The sequence below is a fragment of the Piliocolobus tephrosceles genome, chromosome 1 (assembly GCF_002776525.5).
Source record: "Piliocolobus tephrosceles isolate RC106 chromosome 1, ASM277652v3, whole genome shotgun sequence".
NCBI classification, from domain to species: domain Eukaryota; kingdom Metazoa; phylum Chordata; class Mammalia; order Primates; family Cercopithecidae; genus Piliocolobus; species Piliocolobus tephrosceles.
The window spans coordinates 109,906,199-109,934,165 of NC_045434.1; the positions used below are offsets into that span (position 1 = coordinate 109,906,199).

Here is a 27,967-nt window from a genome sequence, read left to right on the forward strand (position 1 = left end):
ATCTTGTTGTTCTGCATCCCAGCAAAGGCATAGATCAGGTGGGTACAGAGGCAGGGGTCCATGTTGTCAGGCATGAAGCGCCCCAGGCCTGGCCGGTACTGGGCCCATTTGGAGAAGTAGCATGTCAGCTGGTAAGCAGAGCCAACTGTTACCCAGAGGAAGAAGGTGAGAGACAAGCTCCCTAGTGGTCACAGATTTCTTTGCAAACCACAGATTTCCAAATGATTTCCCTATTTGAAGTCTCAAAGGAAAGGGGAAAAGTCAATGTAAGAACTTCATGTTGCAGCAAACCTATAATTATATAATTTGCAGGCAATAAGGAGCAGGCAATTCAGGGCTGAAGACATCTCTTAGAGATAGCTCTGTTCCTCCAAGAGAGAATTGAATAACCTTAGAAACCAGCGCCTTTAGCTGAAATAGAACTTTAAAGCTAGCAAACTATGATTTAGATGTATTCGGGCTCCCTTATGTGGGAATTAGCACTTACGTACCAAGCATTGCTCTGAGAAGTTTACTTATATTTACTCATGAATCCTCACCAAAACCCTGTGAGAGAGGTACTATTATTTTTCCCATTTTACCCATTTGGAAACTGAGACACAGAAAGGGTGATAGTATAAGTCTCTTTAGCCCTTTTAGATGTCTCCCTGAGTAATTCCACCCAGGGGGAAGTGAGTCATCCACCAGGAGCCAAGGGCCCTGGCTACTGGTTCAGATTCTGCCATGAACTCTCTATATTACCTGGGTCAGGTCATATGTCTTATCTCTGCCCTAGTTAACTAGTCTGTGAGATGGGGCGGTAATGCCTTTCCTGTACACCTCTCAAAGAAGGGTTGTTTTAAAACTCAGTAAGATGACAGATCTTAAAACGTTTTTAAGAGCAGAAGACACCATGTAGCTGCCTCACCATATTAGTTTTTATTGTTAACACGTATTCTTTAAGACGGCCATCTAGTTGGTTTCTGCTTTGGGATGTTTTTGGCCAATGGTATTAATCCTTTAAACGTGGTTAGGGAATTTCGAATTCTCTAGAGAGTAGTTAATACTCTCTGTCTGATGTGGAAGGACACAGGGCCATACTGAGTTTCCAAATTATGAAGAAGAAAAAAAGGAACAATATAGTGGTTCATCCCAAAAAATATACATACCTATCTCAGCTGTCAGCACAAGGAGCAGACCTTAAAGCAACAGAGAGAATAATGACCTGGAGGAATGTGAGTAGAGCAGCCTTTATACATTAGTAACCTCACTTTAGCAGTAGGAAACTTTTTCTATTTTTCATTCTTTTAAGATCCTCTGTAGAAGACCAACCTATTGAGGCTGGCAAAGACTTGGATTTTCCCTGGAAATCCACTCCCCTCTATTTCCATTCAAAAGACCATTAAAGTGTTAAAGTGCCATGAGCCTTTGGGGCTTGGTGAAGGGAGGAGGACGGCAGGGCATTGAGAAACCTATCACCAAGCAAATTGGGACTTTCCCCCTTTCAGTACATCCCCATACTTTTGCCAAAAGCAAAAATCTCAGAAGATCTGGTTTAAATTTGAAGGTAAAAGAGTTTTAAAGGGGCAGAAAAACAAGAGAGAGAGAGTCGTTCAGAGGTACAGAGATGAGACGATCTCTTACCAGTGAGGAGGGTGAGCTTGGCCATGTTGCCTCAGTGGTAGTGTCTCCCTCATCCAACCTGCCATTTATACCCTCTTTGCCCTCCCTTGTGCCTTATCAGATTCTCCTTTATCGAGATTGCCTCTAAAGTAACTGTTGATATTGGCAGTGCTCACAAAGCTCAAACCCATTTAAGAATCCATTATTGACAGGGAAACAATACTATCTTGATTTTGTTTAACAAGAAGAAAAGATTGGGCTCAAGCCCAGGAACCACACTAATAAGCTCCATTATGGAGTAGCTTATGTAATTCAAATGGCTTATGTATAGTGGGCTATATTCTCCATTTGGATAGTGAAGCAACTAATTGGCTATTTCACGCACTCTTTGTCAGGCGGAAGCATTGAGTGACTTTACATTCATTTATCTTTGCAGTCATTCATTCACTCATTGTAAGAACAAAGTTTCCTCCTTAAGCAAAGGCTATAGAGGGTCATTACCTACTCTGTCTTTTTGACCCCAAATCATTACCTCTTCTCCTTCTGTGGATTTTTCTACTTCTATTTCTCCTACCCTTTCCCAGCCCTCTACCCTTGAAGTGGCCTTCACTTGGTTCTTCTCTTCTCAGGAGGCTCCTTTCCTTTGTGATACTTCCTTGGATTCAGCCTGCCTCAGCCTGAGGCAGGGTAACATACCTGACCACCAGACCCTGAGCCTGATGGCTGACACTTTCCAGGTGGTTCTTTCCCCTAGGCCAGCACCTCTTCCTGTTGCCCACATTTCTGTGTGTGGTTCCAAATTTCTCTTGATCACCGAGGCTCTCACCACTCTAGTTTTTGTGATTCATACACTTCTACTCTCCAAAATCCATTGGTCACTGAAATCTATAGTCCTCTTCTATTTGGTCTTAGAGTTCCCCTTGTCCTTGGAATCTTCAATTCCTTTCCCCACCACTACTTCTCTCAGAGCTTAGCACTGTGACAGTGCACTGTAGCTCCCTTCTTTTTCTTCTAGATCTTTTCTGTATATGGCTCCAAGTGCCTGGAGTTGGGGGCAGAGTTTAACAGCTCCTTATTGCCTCATAGAGTCATTTCTCTTTCGCCTGTCATCAAGACTCCACAATCTTGCCTCAATTTAACTTTCCGCCTTACCTTCTGCTAGCCTCTCTTTAAATCTTGCATATTAAATTATACTATTCTCCATATTCAAAAATGGTCTCAACTTAACCCTCCTGCTGAGGCCATTCCCTCTGTCTAGAATACAGAATATTGTCCTCCTGTACCCACCTCCCACTCCATTAAAGGCCCACTTCAACTGCTTTCCCCCATGACACCTTCCCCAATCATCACACCTGGAAGTGACCACCTTCCTCACTTCTACTTCTCTGGTATTTTGTTTGTACCATTCGGAAAACTCACTGCTTCTTTTTATGAACCATTGGTAGGGAAGAAATGTGGAACCAGTGGGAAAAGCCACACATATTGGAGTTCAAATCCTTTCTACCTTTGAGGTTCAAATTCTTTTCATTGTTCATTTGGTTTGAGAAATTGGGACCGTTCCTTAATCTCAGTTTCCTAATTTGTAAAATTGGGACACAAATGCCTACTTTGTATGGCAGTTGTAAGCATTAAATGAAATATTTGTAAAGAATCAGGTGCATAATAAACACTCCACAAAAATAATCATTATAGACTATCTGCACATGTGCCTTGTTGTCTGTTTAGAAACTCCTTAAGAATACCAGTCCTCCAAAAAAACCCGATACTAGTCAAACCCATGTTAATTCCCATGTTGTACCTAAAGTCTATTTCCTATGCAAGACAGGACTTCTAAATAAACATTCATTGAGCACCAAATAAATTAATTTTAGTAGGAGTAACTGTTGTATTTTACACATGAAAAAGCAGGCTGGCACAAGGGCATCTTTTGGGTAAAAAATCTTCTGATATCTTTAAAGTCACACCCTATAGAAGGATGTGTAGACATGCTGCCTACCTTAACACAAGTGCTACAAATTGCAAGATGGATTTTAATTAGGCCTTTTTGCAGTTTGAGAAAGATTGCTGTAAAGCTCATAGCCATAAGACAGAGGCACTGAGGCACTGTGTACGTTAGGAGCACCTGCAGGAAGGTAAGTAGTTTCACTCATCTTGTATTCCAGCTTTCCCAGATCACCACTGTTTTCTCCTGTGCCTCCCTAGTTGTGTTTTAGAATGCTTAAAGCCTTCCTTGTTCTTAAAAGTAAAATAGGCTGGGTGCAGTGGCTCATGCCTATAATCCCAGCACTTTGGGAGGCCGAGGCGGGTGGATCACCTGAGGTCGGGAGTTCAAGACTAGCCTGGCCAACACGGTGAAATCCCATCTCTACTGAAAATACAAAAATTAGCCGAGTGTGATGGTTCATGCCTGTAGTCCCAGCTACTTGGATGGCTGAGGCATGAGAATCACTTGAACTCTGGAGGCAGAGGTTGCAGTGAGCTGAGATAACACCACTGCACTCCAGCCTGGGTGACAGAGTGAGACTGGGTCTCGAAAAAAAAAAAAAGTAAAATAGGTGAGCTAGGGAGTGCTAGCAACATAGCATATGTAGTTCTTTGCTGGTGGTTGTAGGTCCTAGATTCAGTCCTACCTTGGATATGTTTTGGGTTCTCAACCTCTAGTATGGCATTGAGGTCCTGACCCTAAATTTACTTCCGGAGCTTAAGGCTTTCAGGTGAGTTCAAGGAAATTCACAATTGTTTGTGCTAGTTCAGTAATGGATCTGATTTCTTTGAAAGCCTACCAACCCTATTGTGTGGGCTCGTGGAAAGCTCACAGAGGGCTATTAATATTCCTTTGTTCTGGCCTCTCTTTTAATTTTAAGAGCAGAACTCCAGGCTAAGATTCCAGAGCAGTGCTGCCCATATTTCTCAAGGAACTTGAAGGACTAAATATTACAGCAGTGGCAGGAGTAGATGTGAGGGTGGGAAATACAGCCTTTACCCCATTTGGGGTAATAAATGAGAAAGCATCCCAGACTTGAAAGTCAGGAAATGCCTAGTGTGCCCTCTCCCACTAATACACTGTGGCTTTGGGAAAGTTAATTAAATATACCAGAAATATACCATAGTTACATTAAATATAAATGGGATAAATACTCCATTTATTAGCCAAAGATTACCAATGCGTTTTCTTTTTTGAAAATGTTCAAGTAAATGCTGCTTTTAAGAAAAAGACCACAGTGACACAACAAGGTTAAAATAAAAGGATGGAAAAAGTATGCTATACAAACACCCAAAGAAAGTAGGTATAGCTATATTGATATCAGACAAAGTAAACTTTAAAACAAGAAGCATTCCTAGAGATAAAGACATTTTATAATAATAAGTGTCAATCTAACACGGAGATATAAAAACTCTTAATCTCTATGTACTCATGAACATAGCTACAAAATATGGAAAGCAAAAATTGCCAGAACTGAAAGGAGAAAAGACAAGTCTACAATCATAGTAGGAGATTTCTAATACCTCTCATAGTAACAGAACAAAGAAAAAAGTCAGTAAGTGTCTAGACCTGAGCATGTTATTAATATTTGGCCTGATTGACATACACAACCATTACATAAAAATTTACACAATATGCACTTTTACACAATCATATTCTTTTCAAGTGCATATGAAGGAGTGATGGGGAAAGGGGCTCTTGTTTCTAGAGCACTCTCATCAGTTAAAGCACATAGAGAGGAGAAATACTCTAATAAAGATATAGAGTCTAGCAGATGGTACTTATGATGTGAACACATGAAAGCTGAGAGTGTTGATTTGCATATGGGAAATCAGGTAGGAGTAGGAGATATTAAAAGAAGGTATCCTTCCAGTAAAAGACGAGTCACAAGTTAGAAGGAAGAAGGAGAAGAGGTGCAGGTCTTATAGTTAGATGGTGTAGTTTGCAGTAAACACCTTGGGAATGCACCTACATCAACCTATTCATTGATTAATGTTTATTCATTTATTTAATAATTACCTACTGAATGCCTACATTGTGTCAGGTACCTTGTGAGTACTTGGCTATACTAGTAAACAAGACACAGGGCTTACCATCACTGGTGCAGATAGATAAGTAAGTAAAAACTTATGACCTAGTGAGTCAAACACTGCAGGGCAAGTTAGCCTGGAATAACTATTACAGCAAGTGAAAAGGAACCCAGCCTAAGGAGTGGACAGTCAGGCATCTGGATTTTAGGATTTCCAAGGAAATTGTTAGAGGCAGAGGGAGAGAGTCAAGGAAACACTTTTAGAGAAGATTGTTTTTATAATATTTAGCATTTAGCATTGAGATACAGTAAAGCTAATGGAGAGACAGGGGAGGGAGGGAAGCCCAGCAAAATGATAATGCAAAAATTCACCACTAAAAAGAATAAAATACTTCTGACATGCTGATGAGATGAAAGAGTGTCTGAGAAAATAAAAGAAAGTGATGCACAAAAGAGTAGTATGTTTCTGAATATATAAAATATAAGAAACAGGTAATAATGGATTATTCTAGAAAATGGGATGCAGAACAAGTGTGGACAATTGTAAAAATAGTCACAGTGTTTTTTAGCACCTTGTGTCAGGAGTTGCTTAGCTCACCCCTTGAATCTGGGCTAGCCTTGTTATTTGCTTTGACTAATAGGACACAGTCAGAGTAACATTGTGTGAGTTCTAGACCTAAATCTGAAGAGGCCATGAGGCTTTTGCTCACACTCTTGGAAAGCTTATACTGTCATATGACCAGAGTTAGCCTGAGGGACAATGAGAAACATGTGGCCAGTCACTCCCAATGGCCTCAGTTGACAGCCAGGCAACCCCCAGAAGCAGAGCCCACTATTGACTGCCAGCCAACCACAAACACATGAGTAAGCCCAGCCAAGACCAGAAGTATCTGGCTCATCCCAGCCCAAACTGCCAGCCCACAGAACTGTGAGCTAAATAAATTGTTGCTGTTTTGATCTTACTTTAACTTTAAATTTTCTGAAATGATGGTTAAAAAACACAATAAAAATGTTCACTCTTAACCATATTTAAGTGTACAGTAGTGTTAGCTATAATCATATTGTTGTGTAACAGATCTCAAGGACTTTTTCTAACAACTAAATTTTGAGTTTTCATTTTGCAAAATGGAAACTCCATACCCATCAAACGACTCGCACTTTTCCTCCACTCCCCAACTCCTGGCAACCGCTATTTTACTTTCTGTTTCCGTGATATTGACTAGTCCAGATCTCTCATAAAAGTGGAATCATACACCGTTGTCTTTTTGTGACTGGCGTATTTCATTCAGGATGATGTCCTCAAGGTTTATCCATGTAGTAGCATGTTACATTGTTGCCGCTTTAAACCATTGTATTTTGGGGTAGTTTGTTACACAACCAGGCTTAACTAACACAAAAAGGGTGATCTCCAAGGATCTCATTGATTATGTCTGGGGTGAGGACTTCACCAGTATCTGGTGAAAATACTAGTCTAACTATTAGTTGAGTGAAAAGCTAGAGAAGACTTACAATCCAAGCCTTGAGCCACATGATAGATATATGAAGCAAAGTAAGGCCTATGAGCTTTATCTTCTACTCCAGTTTCCTAAACTCTCCTTCAGAATTTTATTAATGGGTGTTGTGTTTATGATGAAAAGTGTTCTTTGAGTATGTTGGAGAAATGCTGCATATAAGACGCCTCTCTTAGAAAATCATAATTCACATTATATTGAGAGTTCTGAGTCCTCCATGCTTAACTGGCATATCCCAAATATGTTTAATCCATAAATTTCCCCCCCAAATCTCAGGTTACCCTGCAGAACACAAGAAGAGGGAATATAGTAGGCAGTGCTTTCCAAATTATTAAACTATGAAACCTTTTTGTCATATATAGTATATATATATAGATATCTTAGAGTATATGGTTCAAGAAACATTGCAGCTCTGTCCAGTAGAAAAATAATGGGTGCCACATATGGAACTCTAAATTTTTAAAATAGTCACATCTAGAAAAGTAAAAAGAAACAAGCGAAATTAATGTAATAATATATTTTATTTAATCTAGTATATCTAACATACATCATTCCAACATGTGATCAATATAAAAATTACTGAGATAGTTTACTTTTTTTCTCTCTAGTAACTATTCATAATCCGGTGTGCATTTCATACTTATAATACATCTTAGTTTGGACTATTCACATTTCAAGTGCTCAGTAGCCACCTGTGACTGGAGACTACAATATTGGACAACATAGTTCTAGACAGATCAGTAGAAAGCTGAAACCTGCCTTTTATATAAGCGTCCTATAGGTTTGCTTTGATTGATGGCATTTTTGTTAACTTGTAAGTTCAGGGGTGTGTGTGCAAGATGTGCAGGTTTGTTACATAGACAAACGTGTCATAGGGGTTTGTTATACAGATTATTTCATCACTCAGCTATTAAACCTAGTATCCATTAATTATTTCTCCTGATACTCTCCCTCCTCCCACTCTCCAGGTTCTGATAGGTCCCAGTGTGTGTTGTTTCCCTCTATGTGTCCATGTGTTCTCATCATTTAGCTCCTATTTATAAGTGAGAACATAGAGTAGGTATTTGGTTTTCTGTTCCTGTGTTAGTTTGCTAAGGATAATGGCCTCCGACTCCATCCATGTCCCTACAAAGGACATGATCTCATTTTTTTTTTTTTTTTTTTTTGAGATAGAGTCTTGCTCTGTTGCCCAGGCTGGAGTGCAGTGGCACGATCTCGGCTCACTGCAAGCTCTGCCTCCTGGGTTCATGCCATTCTCCTGCCTCAGCCTCTCAAGTAGCTGGGACTACAGGTGCCTGCCACTATGCCCGGCTAATTTTTTGTATGCTTAGTAGAGACAAGTTTCACCATGTTAGCCAGGATGGTCTCGATCTCCTGACCTCGTGATCCGCCCACCTCCCAAAGTGCTGGGATTACAGGCATGAGACACCGCGCCTGGCCAAGCTCCTTCCTTTTTTATGGCTGCATAGTATTCCATGGTGTATATGTACCACATTTTCTTTATCCGGCCTACCATTGGTGGGCATTTAGGCTGATTCCATGTCTTTGCTAGTGTGAAGAGTGCTGCAATGAACATAGGCATGCATGTGTCTTTATAAGAGAATGATTTATGTTCCTTTGGGTAAAATACCCAGTAATGGGATTGCTAGGTCAAATGGTGTTTCTGTCTTTAGGTCTTAAGAATCACCATGCTGTCTTCCACAATGATTAAACTGATTTACACTCCCACCAACAGGGTGTAAGTGTTCGTTTTTCTCCACAACTTCACTAGCATCTGTTATTTTGTGACTAATAATAGACATTCTGACTGGTATCTCATTGTGATTTTGATTCGCATTTCTAATGGTCAGTGATGCTGAACTTTTGTCATATGATTGTTGGCGGCATGTTATGTCTTCTTTTGGGAAGTTTCTATTCATGTCCATTACCCACTTTTTAATGGGTTTTTAATAGGGTTGTGTGTTTCTTTCTTGTAAATTAGTTTAAGTTCCTTATAGATGCTGGATATTAGACCTTTGTCAGATGTATAGTTTGCAAAACTTTTCTCCCATTCTGTAGGTTGTCTGTTTACTCTGTTGACAGTTTATTTTGCTGTGCAGAAGTTCTTTAGTTTACTTAGATTCCATTTGTTAATTTTTGCTTTTGCTGCAATTGCTTTGGCATCTTCCTCATGAAAGATTGATTGTGTTTTGGACTTACGCCCTCCATTTCTTTTAAGGGATGCTATAGGGAGCAATCATGTGTAAAAATAGACCTTTGTGTTTACCTGAGGATGTTGATCCTTGGATTATGCAGTGTTTTGGCAATAAAAATCCTGGAGGGAAGTATATTTCTGGTCTTTCAATCTAAAATAGTTGCCTTGTTTGTTTGCTCTGATTTTCTGCACATTATAAATTGTGTAATTAATTTTATTTCTAATTTTTCACTGGGCTACCAGAAATATAAAACCAAATTTGTGGCCCACACCTAGCATGAGTATAGGATAGCATTTCCCAAAAAACAGGTTGAGCTTGTTACTACCTTGCAAAAAGCTAGTGTTACTTGAAACGTTTTGTGAAACGCTGCTGCAGCTGATGGAACTTGTCACACCCAAAGGATTACTCTGATAGCAATCAAAAACAACAACAACAACAACAACAACAAAAACCCCCCAAAAAACCCCCAAAAAACGGAGTGATGAAGTGAGAAACTAGAGATAGAACAAGAGTGAAGCAAATGTCATCGGGGTGGGGGTAGGGAGACAGTGGGCAAGTCTGGGCACCTGGCCCCACAGACTTGCCCACCTCTGATCTGGACAAATAGGGCTTCTCAGTCAGGAGATTTAAAGACTCCAGGTGTCGCTCATCTGCCCCTTTTTGCTGGAGACGGTGGTGACTGGCTCCCTTCTGCCCCTGACCAGGCAGTGGAGGGAAGGGAACCCTAGCGGCCAATGCCAAGTCCTCTTAGGAATCAGGGCCACGCGGTTGCCAGCACCACCGAAGGTCTGCATTTCCCTGGTGAGTTTCCCAAGGCAGGTGGAGCGCTCCCTCCAGCTCCCTCCAGCCAGCTTCGTGCCTTGGGGGATCCTGTGTAGTATTTCACTTGAATTCTGGCCAGCCTTTGTTTTCCTCGGTAGTTCAGGCCACCTAAAAAGTGTTGAATGCCCCTCCGGAGTTTTTGAAAAACGTCGGCAACCTTTAGCTTTTAGTCACCCGGCCAGTGGGTAAATGAAAGGTGCAGATAGCCATAGGAATTGTGAATTGCAGGAGGACTTGATCTTGGACACTTCAGACTCGCTGCTACTTCCAGAGTGTGCCTTACTCCTAGGGACGTGGATGAGGGCCCGCCCCACTTTGTCGCACCCCGCGGGTTCCTTCAGTGCCAGCAAGAGGGAGGCCGACTTCCCTTCATCGCCCTGAGTGGAGATTTTGGCGTCCCCGCGCGGTCACCTCAGCTCAGCGCTACTCCAACCGGACATCCCCTGGGGAGGGGTCGGAGCGGCTAAGCACAGGCACTCGCTGGGCACTCAGGTTGGGTTCTTTCTGGCTGGGGTCCAGTCATACACGGGAGGAAGGGAGCCACGGTGGCTGTTGCGGCCCCACGCAGGGCGACCCTCACCTTGTCGAATCCTTCAGGCAGGCTGTATGGGTGTGAGGTGGCTCCCGGTCCGCCTTGCCCTGGGCCACCCGGCACTCACCGGTGGGTCACCACTTGGGGGCGATGCTCAGTCCATCAGTAGAGAGGGCGGGGGGGGGGGGGGGGGGGGGGCGGGGGGGGCGGCCAGGCAGCCAGGGGCGGCGTCAAGGATGGGGTGCTTTGAAGAGAGGGAATCCTGAAACTTGAGGTGGTGCCACCTGACCTGCTCTACCCAGCTTTCCCTCTGTCCTAAGGTCCAAACGCTGGAGCCTGGGCAGGAATGAGAGGTGGCCTCCAGTTGCAGTAGGGCCAAGGAACAGCAGAATGTGCGCTAAGGTCCTGGACACGGAAGCCAGACAGGCAGCTTCGAAATGCATTTTCGAGCTGTTTGACCTTGGTCAAATCTCTTAGTGTCTCTGTCAGTTTCCTTACCTGTAAAGTGGTCATGTAAGAACCATGACTACCGCATAGGGTCATTATGAAGATTCCCATGTTCACAGACTGCTCTGGACAGGGCTTGCTCAGAGTACTGTTGTTAAATAAGTAAAGCGGCAGGAAGGAGGTTGGAGAGAGGACTGGGTGAACACCGACGGTGACTCCAGCTGAGCTTCCTCCCCGGACTAGCCAGGGCAATAAGATAAGGAGCCATCAGGGTGTGGGGACTCAAGATGAAGGTAATCCAGACACACATACAAAGAAATAAAGTGCAACCCGCAAGGATCACAGGGGAATCGAGAAACCCTTGTCCGGATCCACTCGAATGGCCATGAAATATATGCAAAGTATGTCAGATTCGCAAGAAATTAAATTCACGTTCTCTTTTTGTCATTAGTCACCTTGATCTTAGACTTTCCAGCCTGCAGAAATGTGAGAAATAAATATTTGTTTTCTATAAATTACCCAATTTGTAATATTCTGCTATAGCAGCATAAAAGTACTAAGACATTTAGAAAGAATATTGTTTTCACATAATGTGAAATATTCCATCAATATTTGAATTCATATCACCACAAAATAATTAATTTTGGTGCTGAGCTATTTAACTGAATTTAAAATAGCGTTTATGATAACATCAGATGTCTCTCCTTTAACGAAATGAACCACCAAAAAAGCTTTACTTTTATTTCATAAGCTATGTGAAGAAAATGCAGCCATCCTATCATTATTTGAATAACTATCTTATCTGATTTTCTATTTGGAATATCTGATGACATTGATATTAACTTGGTATTATTTAAAACCTTGGAAAGTTGTTCTGCAAATAGAGCTTCACTTTTATATATGTGCACACACACATACAAAACTTGGAATAGAAAAAGAGAGAGGTTAATTTGAAGCATCAGTCATTTGATCTACCTAAATGAAAATTTATGTTTCACTTAGTGTCTTAGTCCACACAGGCTGCTGTAACAACATGCAATAAACTGGGTAACTTATAAATAACTGACGTTTATTTTCCCCAGTTCTGGAGATTAGGAATCCAAGATGAAGGAGTGGGCAGATTCAGTGTCTGGCGAGGGCCCCACTTTCTGGTTTATAGATGAAAACTTCTAGCTGTATCCTTAGATGGTGGAAGAGGTTTGCTAGCTCTCTGGGTTCTCTTTATAAGGCCCCCAATTCTAAGCACGTCCCATAGGCCTCATTTCCCAGTCCTATCACCTGGGGGTTAGGATTTCAATGAATTTGGGTGGGGACACAAACATTCAGACCATGGCACCTAGTGATATAAATAATACCTTTGGCAACTACTTTTGTGAAATCATCATCTTTAGGCAAAATCCTCTTAAAATAATGATTTCTTTTGAAGTAGATGCTGATGCTTGCTCAGCAGATTTATGTGTTTTGGTTTTCATGCTACATCAAACAACCCCATGGTGGTTGGTAAATGTCAACCAACATCTTATGAAGTTATATATAAGTTATACAATCACCATCAACTTTCTTGGAAAATGGAAATTCATTACTTAATTTTTTATTATGTAGACATTTGAACTTTAAAGCTCATTGCTGACAAAAGCATTTATTTGCAAAATAAAAAGTGTTACCAAACAACAAAATAAATAAGTGATTGTAGATTTATACTACACAATAGATGGTAAAGCCTTTGTAAAAAGAAGATTCAGACTACTCTCTACAAACTCAGTGGAATGTCTTATTGGTTTCTATTAATATTTCCCTGTTTATATTCTGTATACCCTTAACCTATAATTACCCACTGATCCTACCGACAGGTGGCCTGATGGCTTTATGCATCTCACAGGCCATGGCACAACTGGCTGGTCCACTAAGGGGCTAGCAGGAGCAGCAGTCCTTCACCAGTCCTGGAGACCAGAGGCGATAGCTATCTCTGGCTACTTCCGTCCTAGCACACATCAGTGTATCAGCAAGTACCCAGCAAGTAGTCATTGAAAAGGGGCTGTGTTTGTTTGTCAGAAAAGGGCCAGGAAAGGAGAGGGGTTATCTCTGGTAAATGTTCAGATTTAACCACATGTTAAAGAATTCTGTTTATGAAACACAGCAAAAAGTAGTATAAAGTGGAGGTGTACAAAGTCATGTCCTATAACTTCAATACAATAGTAATAAAAATACTTTATAATAAAAATTTTAAACTCACACAATTGCTAAATGAATTGGACACTGGAACTATAGTTAACCAGGACTTTCCTGAGAAAACGGAGTTGTATAGACATCCTGCTCATACTCCAGCTAGCCAGATGGGAGGGACAAAATAAACTTCTGGGGATTCTGCTTACTGATTATGACAGTTTTGTCAAAATGGTATAATCCACAGACTCCCTTCCTATTCACCAGTAAACCAGTTAAGGTGGCTGGACAGAGAGGTGTCTCCCTTGCTTGGTGAGCTGCATTCTTCCTGCCTTCTGCAGCATGGCAACTGGGGAAAAAGCCAAGGCCAGGCTCTGGAGGTGGTAGGAGAAAGAGGACCTCTGACTCCTGCTGTAACGTGGTTTTCCTTCTAGCTTTCTTGTTGCCTTCCCTAAGAGTATTGAAGGGTACATTGGAGCATGGTGTGGCAATAAAATGATAATAAATGAATTTGTTTTGAAAATGAGGTAATCTTGAAATCGTCAGCAATGGTCTTTTTTTCCTAACCTCGTAGGTGTGGAAGTGGTGTGTGTAAACTAGCCCGTGGTTGGCCCATCATGCTGTGTCCTTAAAACACAGGCTTTCTTAGGGTTATTTGCCATGGAGATGGGAAATAAGTAAACTTCGTGAAGGTAGAGTTCCTGAAGAGGGTGGATCCCATAAATTAAATATTCCAAGTCCAGCCACTCTTCTGGGTCCTTCTGCAAGACCCTTTGGAGGCGAATTTGTGAGAAAGAATGAGGCTTTATTTTCTCTTGTTCCTTAGAGCCTATTTCCTCTCTCATCCTCCTTCAGGAGGGGCCCAGAGTACCAGAGCTTCCCATAGAGATGCTCAGAGAGGTCCCAGGTACCTGTTCCTCCTTCTCTCTCAGCCTCAATGTTTGGGCATCTCCTGGGAGCTCGTGGACAAAGGGGATTGGGGGTGGCAGTAGGTTGTCTTTTACTTGCAGGATAGTATCACGCAGATTTACAAATCAAAACAGACAACTTGACATTCACATGCAAAACTTCCCTTTAATCACCCTTTTGTCTTACAATCTCCAAGGGACCGAACAGTTGAATAGCTTATGCCCAGTTACAGCAAGAGCAGCTGGTATCAAAGACCAGGCCTTCCTGACAAGCTTCCTCATAGGTGTGCTCATCCGCACAGTTGTAGAAGGCACGCTTGCTGGTGGGGCTAGGATACAGACCATTGGACTTCCCAGTACAGAATCCACTGCCACCTCCAGGTGCTACAGTGACGATGGGAGTCAAGCTGGTTCCCAGGGTAGAAGTGGGTACTCTGCAACCTGAAGAGAGAAGGAAAATGGTCCCCATAAACTCAGGAGAGGACTCCTTTCCCAGGATGAGTGTCATGTCTGTAAGGTCACTGTGGGTTTCTCTCAGTGCACGTCCTACCTAAACCAGTGGTTTAATGCTCTGAGCCTGAATCGAGGATACCCAAGCTCATAGCCCAGCTCTGCCATGAACTATGTGACCATGAGAAATTCATTAACACTTCTCTGAGCCTCAATTTCCTCTCTGAAATGATGGCATAATTGTATTATCTCTTAGAAGTATTAGATAAAGCATTTTCCAATGTGCATGCTATATAACATAGTGAGTCATATAGCATGCACATTGCTTTTATTTGTGAGTAACTATTAGCTTTTATTATTATACATATTATATATATTACATAGCTTATATATTGTTATTATATATGTAAGACATATATAGTATACAAATATATACTATATATAAAATATATATTATTCTTATTATATTATAAAATTATTAGCTTTTATTTGTGAGTAAACTAATATACCTGGCACCAAGAGTGCCTATGAGAATTACATGAAATCTAAAGAACCAGCAGGCTTAACACGGAGTAAAGATCCAATGATCAGCAGTAGCTTTCTCCGCAGCCTCCCAGCCCCTCTTGCTTCCTGGACTTGCCCTGTTCTCGGGGCTGGGATAGAATCGTGTTGAGACCATCTGTAGCTCTGCTCCCCACTTCAGGAAAGATGCTAGCTGAGCCCCTTTAGAGTTCTCCTTCTTTCATTTCTTTCCTCATCTTGTAAGTTGTTAATCCCTTGCTTTTTTTTTTTTTAACTCTGACCCACAAAGTTCATAAAAGCTGGAGCTGAGCAGCAGTGACAGGGAATACAGTGTTTGTGTTCCCTTCCCTACCCAAGCTCCAGCATGTTCAGTTCACTTTATAGAATCTTCCCTGAGTAGCCCTACAGAGGAGAATCCTCCAGAATATTGATAGGTCCCCTTTTACTTGCCAGGCCTGTCACTCATGGCCTGCCTGCTGGTAAGTCTGCTGGGTCTTGCTTTCTGGGTTCTAAATGCCAGTTCCAACAGGACACACTAGGACAGCTGGAAGATCTGGAGGAGGCCTTGTTTGAAGTGAGGCTGGGAGGAGCTCTGGTCTTCTCTTCTTAACCATGTCTAGTTTGTTATCTCCTGGCTGGTAGGTGGTCACTACTTACGGGGTGCAGAGACGTCAAGCGCGGATTGGAGTGCATTCATGAGAGGGTATTTGCCTGGTCCACAGAAAGTGCCCGTGAAATCATCCAGGTCAATGGCCCAGACCATGGCCCCTCCAAATCTGTTCTTTAGCAGCCACTAAGCCAGTGGGAGAGAACCAGGGGGACTCTGGGGTGTCCTTGCACAAATGCAGGGAGCAACTCTAGCAGGATGGCAGGAGGACTATGATCTAGTCATGGAGAGGAGACACTGGGGTGGGTTTTGAGGAGGCAACTTTGAGGAATTCATTAACATATTTGTATGTACAGAAGGACTGTAGGACTAAGTCATGAAGGATAAGTCTTGGCCCCAAGTAGCTCTTTCCCCCTGCCCTTTGTTATCACCAACCACCTTCTGAGAAGGCATCTCACAGCTGGAGTTTGGGTGGGTTGAGTGCTATAGAGATATAGGTCCCTTCACACAGCAAAGTACCTGGGCAAAGCGAGAGGGCTCTAGATGGAAGGTGTAGGATGAAGGGCCCTGGGATTGATAAACAGCAGTCATGTCCTCCCTAGACCTGAGCATAACCTCACAGACCAGAGTCTCTATCACCTCCTGATTTGGGCTCAGCCTGCATGAATTTGCCATGAGCAGGAGATAGGCAAAGGAGAGGAAAAAACTCTGTGGTCTACACTTTATCTTTGGAGTGGGGATGAACACCTGTCTCAGGAAGCACGAATCAAAGAGCTGCACGAGGAAACAGAGAAGAGCAGGGGAGAGGGCCAAAGCAGAGTCTCCAGGGTTGCGCAGAAGGAGAAACTGCAGGAGCCAAGGAAAGGAAGGAAAACGAGCTGAAGGGGTTGCTCCAACTGCCAGGCGCTGTGGCTGGGTCACTGGCTCACCCTGAAACTTCACAACCTCCCTGTGTCTCTCCTCACCTCCCTCGGGTCTCCTGGGATTGCAATTCAAGGGCAGCTGGAGGGCAGGTCCCCCACCTCTCCCCAGCCATGCATTAGGAAGAGTGTGGAGGGTCCTACCTTGAGGGTGAAGCTCTTGGAGTTGTCATACCCTATCTACTGGTTCCCCTTGTAGGCATAAGGCACCTCCCAGGGGTCATTCCACACCTCGGTGGCTCCTTTCAGGAAGGAGCAGAACTGGGGCAGGTACAGAAGGAACAGTCATAACTCAGATGGGCCCTGCTATTCTCAGGCCACTTCTCTGTCCTCCCTCCATTTCTTTTCTAAGATCCACATCCCAGCCCATTCCCCTTTGCTGGAAATAACAGAACCTGGTTCCAGTGTCACCCAGCTCCCTGCCCTGCTTTTGTCTCATGGGACAGTGGAATGCACTAGCTAGAGAGATGACACATGAATTCAGTCCTTTGTCTGCCAATAACCTCCTGTGTAACAATGGACAAGCAGCTTCTTTGTGCCTCGTGTCCTGGTTTCCTTTTGAAATGAATTTGACTATTCCTTTTGTTTGAAAGAGTTGTGTCTCAAAAGAGCTAAAAAGAGGACAGTGTAGCATAATGGGTAAGGTCTGAGATTCTGGAGCTGCACAACTTAAGTTTGAATCCCAGCTCTGCCACTTACTAATTCTGTGACCTTGAGCAAATTACTTAACCTCTCTGTGCCTCAGTGACCTCTTGAATAAGATGGGGAGAAGGCAGTACCTTATTGTTGTTAAATGAGATGATATATAAAAATCGCTTGGAGCACAACCTGGCTCTCTTTGCACTCAGTAAGCATTAGCTAGTTTGAGTATTAAAGATGCATATTTACTTTAAAAGGTTAACATTTAAGATGTTTTATCAATTTTTCACTCTTCCCTTCTCTCATTGCCACATATATTCAGAGCAGTCAGCAACAGAGTACCCTCTACTGGAAATCAGAGTGTAGACTCTCTCTCCATTGACATATCTTTAACCTTGAGAACAGAGAGAGTGGGTCCTCTAGGCCCTCTGAGGACATTACCTCCAGGTAGGCAAGGGTCCCAGCCTCCTGTGTATAGGGCCCATCAGTCCCAGGGCCAGAAGTGGGAGCATCCAGGCCATGATTGGCAGGATTAGTGAGAGTGAAGATGTGAGCATAAGCCCCAAAGCTCACCATCAGCTTCTCAGCAGGGGCACCTTGGCTCTTCCAGGAGTTCACTGCATAATCCTGGAGGCAAGATGAGGAAGGTATCATTAGAAAGCAGCTGAGCATGTACCCAGAGGCCTTAGAATAGTCTAGGTTTTCTGCCCAATTCCTTAGTGTCTCCGGGTACAGCATCCAGCCAAACCCCTTCCAAGTTCAACCTTGTAGAAAGGAAAGAAACGCTGTCCCTTCAAGAATGGATTGACCAAAGGGTCAAGAGGTCCATTGCTTTAGTAGCAGGGCCCAGTGTTAGCCAGAGATCCTCTTTTTCTTCATACTGGAGTTCATTCGGGGCATGACTAGTGTCCAGCTTTGCATCCACTTGTCTTCCCAATGGGCTTACTACCATGCTGAGAGTTATTTGTGCATGGAGCATCGACTGGGAGATTTTCCCATGTCAATTTTTAAATCCTTGGTTGAAATCTCCACTGAAATGACATCTAGCCCATTTAGTCACCTACTAGTCATTATGCAGACTAATTATTACAGCTGCCTAAACCACACAAATTAGGAAGAAAGAGGCTGGAAGAGAGGCAAGGAAGAGTGGGAACAAGATGGATCATGAAATGTACTCCTAGCATAAATGGAAAATATATTTTTTAAAATTCCCCAATGTTTGGGATTATCCCAGCCCACTATTCTGCTTCCCTTTTTGTGAAAGATGAATGGATACAATCAGTCATAGGGACAGGGAGGTAGAGAACATGAGCTGTTTATCAAGTTTCTTGGCCTCGTTTGTAGTCTGGGGCCGGGGATCCAGTGACAGGCTTTGAAGATGTCTGTTAGGGCTGGCTTCCTCACTCACCATATTAAAGTTTTCATAGTCTCCCTGGTCATTAGGTCCTGAAACGGGGGTGTCCTCTCCTATAAAGCCCCCCCAGGAGCCCCTTAAGCCACAGGTCATCACACTGATGAGGTCCATGTACCTTAGGTAGTAGGGGGAGGGAACAGGAGGAAATAAATGACCCAAGGGAAATCATTCTTTCTAACCCACTACCCCTAATTCTCCTAGTCCCAAATCGGCTGATTGCAGATTTGCCAAACAGCCAAATCTGCTGTTTGCTACTATGCAATAAGGATTCCCTTATGCATTATTATTCTTTATTCCATTATCCCATACCTTCATCTGAAGAGCACCTGGAATATAATAGGCACCCACACCATGATCACTACCTGGGTACACTCAGACCTTCAGGACTTGTAAAAGTTTGAGACTCAATTAACCTTCTCCAAATGGCCGTTTACCCTAGAGAACCTTGGAGATAGACTTAGAAACAAGGCCAGCATTCATACTGGCTCCCTCTGCCTCTTCCTCAGGAATTGGGGTCATTTCATTCCTCTGAGATAGAGTGCTCTCTATCCTGGGTATCTGAGCATTGGTCACTGGTATCTGGGCATTTGGCAATGCCTGGGGAAGGTCTAAGGGTCACTTAGCTCTGAGTATGGGCTCCTGGGTTTGTTTACCTTGACATCTTGGGGATCTGGTAGGCAGTCCCAGTGGTACCTTTGCCAGCTGACACAGCAGCAGAAATCAGCCATCTGGGCTTTTTGCTGCGGGTAGACTCTGGCTCAAAAGCCTCATGCATTTCCTGTGAAACAGAAGACACCGAACACAGGCTGGAGGGACCAGTGGGCATGTGACGAGGTCACAGCTCTTATAAAGAAAGCTGCAAAGTGCTTGATTTAGAGTCCTTTGATCCAAAAGCTGTCATTGGTCTCTGGGGACAACAGTAAGCTGTCTTCCGAAAACTTGGAAATGAGGGAAATTCGGTCATCCTCTGACAGTTAAATTTTAAAATAAACAAATAATGTCCAGAGTACAATTTAAAAAAAAAAAGGAGGGAGATTGTATTAAAGAGACAAAAATGGCCTCCAACCCCGCAAGCTGTATGTGATTGCATCTAATTATCAGAAAAACGGAGGAAGGGGAAATAAGAGCATTAAAGCCAACACTGGTGCTCAAAGACGTACTTCTCACTGCCAGTGGCACTTTTCCCCAAAAGACAGATCTGCTCTTACACTAAAGAGATGAGGCTGTGAGCCAGAAAGGGTGAGATCCACACCTCTGGCCAGGATATATTCAGCCTCTCTCAGAACCCCTCTCCAGAGAGAGGCCTTGTCCCAGCCTGCTGTGGGCCAGATTGTGTGTTCTTTGGACACAGTGAGGGTGAGACACCTTCAACAGGATGGTGAAGAGCTGCTGGGTGTCAGCTGGGCTGCCACGATTGCCTGGATATTCCCAATGAATGTCCAGCCCATCGAAGTTGTACTTCCTCAGAAACTGTATGGCTGACTGGATGAAGGTCTGGCGGTTCTCAGCAGTGGCCACCATGTCAGAGAATCTGGAGTCAATAAGTCATTGTAGCCTAAATCACAGTAGCCTAAGCCCCTGGATACTCTGTCTTGCCACCTATCCTCCTTACTATTTACCTGGACATACATTCAGTTATTCTGTCATCTATTATCATTTACTGTCATTCAGTTATTCTGTCATTTATTAGCATTGCTGGGATAGAGTAGTGAATAAAATAGTTTCTGCCCTGCAGGAGCTCATATAGAGGAAGGTATAGATAAGTAAATGGAACTTAAAATACAGTGTGGTATAGGATGACTATAGTTAACAATAATGTAAAGTTTCAAATGGCTAAAAAGAGGATATTAAATGTTGTCAACACAAAAAATGGCAGATGTTTGAGATGATGGATATGCTAATTACCCTTATCTGATCACTCTACATTATATGTGTTGAAACATCACTATGTATCCCATAAATATGTACAGTTATTATATGTCAAATAAAAAACAAAGTTAAAAACACTATAACAAAAAATCATGAAATGTCCAATTAAAAAAATAGTATGTTAAGAGCTACGATGAAGGAAGAGCAGACTTCAGGGAGAACTGGTCAGAGAAGAGTTCTGAGAAGTCTACAGTGGGGTCTGAGGCCCAGGGTACACTCGCGTTACAGAAACTTACAGTCCTTGGAGTTTGGAAGAGACTGATTAATCTGGAAATGATTCAGTCCTGAATACAAGGTCTTACCCCTGGGATCCAAAGTTCTAGCCACCAACAGAGAGCAAGGTTTTCAGTTCTGTGTTGCTGGAGATAAAGAGATACTAGTGGAAAGAAATTCCACTTGCAAGGAGTTGTCATTTGCCAGTCGGTCCCCCTACCCTCACATCCTGTTAGGAACAGAGCTCTCTGTAGGATCAAGGCCCTTGTGCCATGAGTCCTCCAGGGCATGCTCTGCCAGTGGGCTGATGGGCCCTGGTGCAGAAGGGAGTTTCTGGGAAGAAAAGACAGGGCATCCTGGTCAGGATGAGGGAGCCAGAAATCAACCCCTTAGCACAGAAAGTAGACTGGCTGGAGCTTCTGGGATACACAAGGCCAGAAATCTGGAAGTCTAATTCTAGGAGAGAGCGAGGAACACAGGAGTGGAAGTGTCTACCAGTTACTGAGTGCCTGCTAAATGCCAAGCACTTTACATGCATTGCTTCTTTAACCCTTATAATCTCACAAAGCAGAAACTGTTAATATCATTTGACCTTTAAGTAGCATTCAGAGAGATTAAGCAACTTGACCAAGATCATCCAATGCATAAGGTGACAGAGCCAGGATTCACACCTAAGTCCTTTATACCATGGTCCTGTGAGCTTGACCGTAAAACCTACCCATTGGATTCCTGATGAGACAAAAGCATCAACCTAGCTGATAAGGCGATCTGGCCTTCCTGGGTTCTGTGGGCTAGGGAAAGCTTTTGATCTCCCTATGACTCAGTTTCTTCAACCTTAACATGGTTTTAATATGCCCACTTCATCACGTTTATTGTGCGGGTATATAAAATAATAAATGAAAAGCACTTCGCACACAGTAGTTACCCAATAAATACGCTAAGCATTTAGCTGGTGCAATTTTAGGTTAAATTTTGGATTAAATTGGTAGCTAGTTGATAGGTTGTTGTGGGGCTGTACAGCAACATGGCAAACTTCAGGGGGCACTATTCACAAAGAATCCTTTGTGAATGGCACCTCCTGTGACACACAGAATAGAATGCTGGGTATCTGAATTTCCTGGAGAAAATAATCCAGAAAAATGACAGCAACCTGCCTCTCCTGGGGAGAAGGATGCTGAAAGCTCTACTAATGAGGCATGGCATGAGAATGACTGTGGACAGCACTCAAAGGCTAAACATTCTGGTGTCGGTATCTCTTGGGGAACTCGTGAAAGCCTCATGTAAAAGCCTTCAACCCAGCACAAAGCCCAAGTTCAGAGCTCACCAGTTCTTAAGGCCATTGTGCCGGCATAGAGGGCCTCATCATCCCACTGGATGGTTTTGATCTGGTTGTTGGCCATGCCAGCGAAGGCGTAGAAGATGTGTATGCACAGGCAAGGGTCCACATTCTGGGGCAGGTAGCGGACAATCCCAGGGCAGTACTGGCTCCAGCTGGTGAAGTAATAGATGATTTTGGTTTCTGTGCCCAGAATGGGAGGGAAGTAAGACATGTGCCCTGCTCTAATGTCCTTCTCATACTCAGGCACTCCCCACCCTCTCATGGAATACTTACCCAGCTGCAGCAAGAGGACCAGACCTAAAGACAAAGAGACCTTAGTCAGAGGATGCCAGGGTCACCTTTTCTCTGGCTGGGAAGGGGCAAGGCTACGGCAGCCCTGGCCAGTAAATGGGGAACGGGAGATGGGGGTTGGTGCCCCCTCTGCTCTATAAACCCTTTTCCAACATAGGCTACTGTATGACGTGTTTGGAGCAGGAGGCTAATGTAGGCATTCACTTGGCTACCCGGAAGCTCAGATGATGGTGTGTGACTCAGGAGCCAGGAGGATGTGTTGTTATTCTTTCAATAAATCTATATTAATTACTGGGTGCTGGAGATCAAAAGACTACATAGGCAGGGTCCCTGCCTTCAAGGAGCTCACAGCCTGGCGGAAAGTCACACCTGTAAGCACACAGGTGCAATGCCATATGACAAGTGATAAAATCGAGATACAGAGATCAGGGAAGACTTCCCAAGAGACTTGACCTTGGGACTGCAACTCCCTGCTCTCCCTCTAGGCCCCTTTGACATTTGTGCTTATCCCCATCACAGCCCTTACCACACTGAAAGATGATTGTTTATTGGTCTGCCCATCAGACTGCAAGCTCTGTGAGGTCAAGGGCTGTGCTGACACTGCTGAGTCCCCACTACCCAGTATACAGTCAGCCCTCTGTCAACAAGTGTTGAATGAATGAACCCTAAAGATAAGCCAGATTTGTGGGGAGGGGCACAGGAGGCATTGAAGGTGAAGAAGGGGAGATTTCAGGCAGAGGGCTCCTTCCCATAGCAGTCTCTTCACCCTAAAGCTACACCTCACCTTTTCCAGGAACAACTATACTCTACTTTTCAACTCAGATGAAGCTTTTAAATTGTATCCTTTTCCAAGCCACCCAGCCACACCCTGGATGTGCTGTTGCACCAGCCCAGTGATCGCCCTTATTGGGCTCTTTTCTATAGTTTGGTCACTCTCTCTGGGAAACAAGTTAGCCCTGGGGGAGCTGCATTAACTCTTTAAGGCCTTGTCTTCCTCTCTCCCAAACCCGCTCCTACGCACCTGCTCCCAGAGTTCTACATTCAGAGAAACATCTGCCTCATTCATTTTTCTACTAATTGCTCCTGGTAGTCGGTTAATCTTTGATTAAGTGAGTGTCTTGAGCTCCTGCTCTGTGGCTGGCACTGAGCAGGAGTCACAGAACACTGGAAAGGCATTGGGGTGGGGGCTGGCCTAAGTCTTCTATTATTTCACGTGGGGAAGTGGCCTTGTCCTGGTCTGCCAGAGTTATCCACTTTCCCTCCCGTATGAAGCCCTAAGGTGCTCAGTGAGCCCTTCCTTACTTCCCCACCATGTTATGAACTCAAGGAGGCTGCAAGAGAGGGAGGAAGGAGACAGTGCAGGCCTTTGGAGCATAGGATAGGGGAGGAGAGAGCAAGTGAACCGAGGAGAAAAGGCAGCTGCTCTGAAAGCTAAACTCAGCTTGCCTGGGAAAGACTCAACAGCAAGAATCAGCAGCTTGCCCATTTTGCTGGGAAATCCTAAATGCAAGTTCCAGTTCTGAGTGGGATACTCAACAGCTTTTTATAGGGAGCACCCATGCCCTCTCATCCTGCACCTGACCCCCTTCAGCAGACACGACGGGAGATCAGGAATAAAGGAGTACGGGTTGCATATGGCTCCCCTTACCTCTCTGAATCTTACCTGTGTCTTCCATCTTGGGTAATCAACCCAGGGACACATGAGAGGGCAGCTTTAAAAGGCTGTTGACTGAAAGTTCTTTGAGGAAAATGGCATACTTGGCACACGTATGAGGCTGACCTGGAGTCCAAAGTCATTTGGGGTCAGAGTAGGCCCCATGTGTCCAAAGAGACCAGCTGGATGCTAGCAGAGGGATATGGACAAAGGACATCAAGCAACCATTTGACCATATTCTTGAACCATCCTGGGCAGGTGGACCCTGCCCAGGCCCTAACACCTTGATTCTATTATAACAATAGATTTGGGTAGTGGCTACAAGAAGTTTGTGAGTTCTATCAAGTTTGGTGTGAGAAAGCATCATTTTCCAAGGTTGTTTCTGTTTATTCGAAGGTTGTCTGGTTTACAGAGGATAGAGAAAATTCACCTGGGCAGACATTTCTAATTATGCTTTCACTCAGAAAGGAGAGGCAGCAAGACCTGGGACAGGTCCCGGGCTTTGAAAATCACAATATTTTACCACCCACCTCCTTCCACTCCATCCCCAGTCTTACTAACCATACATAAAGGGATGCCACCTACAGGAAGCCCACCATGATGCCACATCATAGGTTTCTAGACCATTTCTGAGGGTCCCTCTGCCCCAGAAGACAATGAAAGTACCAAAGATGTGGTCTGCTCTCCTCCAAGGCAGGCCTTTTTTTAAAACCTTTGGTATTGACGTTAGCCCCGAGGTGTCTACATAACGTAACTGAAATCCCATCTAGGAGAGAGTCTTGCTGCTGGCTCCACTCCCAGTATATGCCAAGATACCTCCTTTTTAGGAGATCTGCCAGGTACATTTTCAAGATTTTTCTGGGAGATGCTACTCAGACCTTTGGGAATTTTGAGGTCGAATACATTTAAAGGCAATTTAGATTCACAGAGAAAATAGAAATGGGTCCTAGAAACTTCAGTACATGTGTGTGGTTGTGTGGAGCTGATGACATTTCCAAAGCTATTTATTACCTACAATCTGTCCTCATCCTTCCCAGGCTTTTGACTGTTTGGCCTCTGTCTGAACCCTAGAAGAATGTCAAAAACTGGACACCTTGACTAACTGGAACTGGACCAGTATTGAACACAACAACAGCTAACATTCATTCAGCACTTACAATGTGCTAAATGCTTCACATGTATGAATTCGTTTATTCAAAACTATCCCTTCAGGAAGATGCTATTACTATCATCTATTTATGTATTAGGAAAACTGAGGGACTGGAGACTAAGCAAACTGCCAAAGATCACACTGAGAAGTAGCAGAGTTGTAATGCAAGCAGAGACAAACGGACTCTGAGGCCTGGGTTCTTATGACCTCCTGACTCTCACCTATACTGCCCCTGAGCAAGTCTAAGATATGGTTCCTCCTTGGCATAAGACTCTTAGCCTACAAAGATCTCCTCAAAGAGGTTGTAGTGGGTGGGGGTATAGGGAAGAGAAAGAAAGGAAAGGAAAGGGAAGAGAAAGAAAGGAAAGGAAAGGAAAGGAAACGGAAGGGAAGGGAAGGGAAGGGAAGGGAAGGGAAGGGAAGGGAAGGGAAGGGAAGGGAGGGGAGGGGAGGGGAGGGGAGGGGAGGGGAGCAGGATCCATCCCCAACCCCAGCCAAACAAGAGGCCTTGATTTCCTTAATCTTCTCCTGGATGTTTGCAAAACAAATCGTTCTATCGTCACAGCAAGCTCCATAGAGTTCAAAGCTTAGAGCCCAAGACACAGACCTTTAATGCGCTCTCAGGCTCCATGCAAGGCCAAGGTTAATGTGTTGGGCAGCTGCCCATACTCTCTCGTGCTGGTTATAGCAGCTGGATAATGGAAGAGTTAAATTAACTTTGGCCCGAGGTTATCTCTGTAGTTTGAGTCCCTACTAATGAACCAGAACCTAATGTAGTATATAAATAAACTGAAACCTAACTTAGAAGTATTTTTCTTTTTTGTAACAGTAACCAGATCTCGGCCAATCACAAGCAGCCAACTGATCAGACCATGTTTAAATAAGGCAGACTCCTGGCTGTGACCGATTAGACTATTTCTCTACTTTCTGTTCTGCCTGTAAATACTCATTCTCCATACTGCAGAGGAGAGCTCTCTGAACCTCTTCTGGTTCTCAGTGTTGCCCAATTCATTGAATCATTCTTTGCTCAAATAAACTCTGTTAGATTTGTTTTATCTAATGTTTTCCTTTTAATGGAAATAATAACAAACACAAATAGTATTTGTGATGTGTCAGGCATTTGCCCAAATGCCTTACAAATATTAATTTACCAAACCATCATCACATCCCTGAGAGGTAGATACTCTTATTATCCCCACCTTAAAAATGAGAAAGCTGGCGGCACATAAAAGGTAAATAACATGCCCAAGGTCACGTTAGCCACTAGGCTGGTGACAAAGCCAGTATGTGTGAACCCAGGAGATCTGGCTCCGGACTATGTTCTTAATTACTCTGCTCTTCTGCTTCTTGAGAATTCAATTACCACAGGAAGCAAAGTTAGAAAGCCAGAGTTAGAAAGTCAGAGAGGTGCCCAAGCAATTTCTACCTTATAGTAAGAAGATCTGAGCACTGGAGCAGCATTCAAGGGGACCTTGGGGACTAACTTCCCCTAGTATACATCAGTGCTTGCCACTCCCATTCTTTGGTGTGTACGTCTGGGGTTTTCCAGCGTTAATAGGATATTCAAAGTAGTTTTGAAAAAGTCTCCTAGTCTCCAGCCCAGGAGACACAGCAAGACTCCGTCTCAAAAAAAAAAAAAAAAAAAGAAAAAGTCTCCTAGTATTCCCACCCTATGCCGCTTTGATCATGTAGCCACCTCTAATCCCCTCCTCCACAGACATTCTGGTGCTGCTGCTGCCTTCTTGGATTCAGTCTAGTTGCCACCACTTATCAGACATGTACCCTTACACTGATGCCCCAGTTAGCTCATCTAAAAATTGGGCTTATTGTCACTTCACAAGCCATGAGGATTAAACACGTGTATGAAACTCTTGTTCAAAGGTCAAGATAAAAGTGGCTTTTCTGGAAGGAAAAGATTGGAAGAAATTGGGAAAATGGGGGAAAACAGTTCATCCTAAAATTAAGGAGTCTGACACCAGAATCAGCCTTAGACCTGGTGCTGTGGGCACCATGCTTTAGAAAAGGAGTTGGCAGACTTTTCTGTAAAGGGCCAGAGAGTAAATAGTTTAGGCTTTGCAGGCCATACCATCTCTGTCATACTTCTCAACTCTGCCATTGTTGGGAGAAGGTAGCCACAGACAATATGTAAACAAACTGGGTGTGGCTGTCTTCCAATAACATTTTACTTTCAAAAGCAGGCAGTGGGCTAGGTTTGATCCATGGGCCATAGTTTTCTGACCCTCCTTTGGAGGGTCCCACTTGGGCCCTCTTCCAGTTGCACCCCTCCCCACAAGGTAAGGAGACTGCCAGGCTAGGAGCACATTCACCTAAAGCTCGCATACCTCCTCTTCTAAATCATGATCCAGATATCCAGCATTTCTACCCAAATAGCCAGAAGAGCCTATGTGCTCTCTCAGGGACTGCACGTGACTTTTCCCTGGGCCCATCTTCACTGAGAGTGGACTACAATGCTTGTGTGCACATGCATAGCCCAGAGGGGTGTGTGTGTGTGTGTGTGTGTGTTGGAGGTTGAAGGTAGAGGGTAGAGTGCAGATGAAGCTTGGATGCAAAGCCTACAGTGTCCACAAGTATGCCCATGAGGCTTCTGCTGTGAGAGACAGAGGCAAAGATGGGAATTCTCGTGTG

General features: G+C 43.8%; 2 protein-coding genes across 2 annotated transcripts in view; both read right to left on the reverse strand.

The window, feature by feature from the left end:
- Window positions 1-1,648, reverse strand: part of LOC111556048 (acidic mammalian chitinase-like) — a 5,962-nt gene extending 4,314 nt beyond the window's left edge. The window contains 3 exon segments of the mRNA XM_026456730.1: window positions 1-145; window positions 1,149-1,178; window positions 1,624-1,648. Of these exon segments, the coding sequence (XP_026312515.1) occupies window positions 1-145; window positions 1,149-1,178; window positions 1,624-1,648 (200 nt within the window).
- A 12,697-nt stretch (window positions 1,649-14,345) lies between these two features.
- On the reverse strand, window positions 14,346-18,929 carry LOC111556032 (acidic mammalian chitinase-like). The gene is made up of 3 exons (XM_023232628.1): window positions 18,740-18,929; window positions 17,773-17,958; window positions 14,346-14,634 (listed from the first exon to the last, which is right to left on the reverse strand). The coding sequence occupies exons 1-3, from the start codon at window positions 18,854-18,856 to the stop codon at window positions 14,596-14,598; spliced, it is 342 nt and encodes a 113-aa protein (XP_023088396.1). The 5' UTR covers window positions 18,857-18,929; the 3' UTR covers window positions 14,346-14,595.
- Between the last annotated feature and the right edge of the window lie 9,038 nt (window positions 18,930-27,967).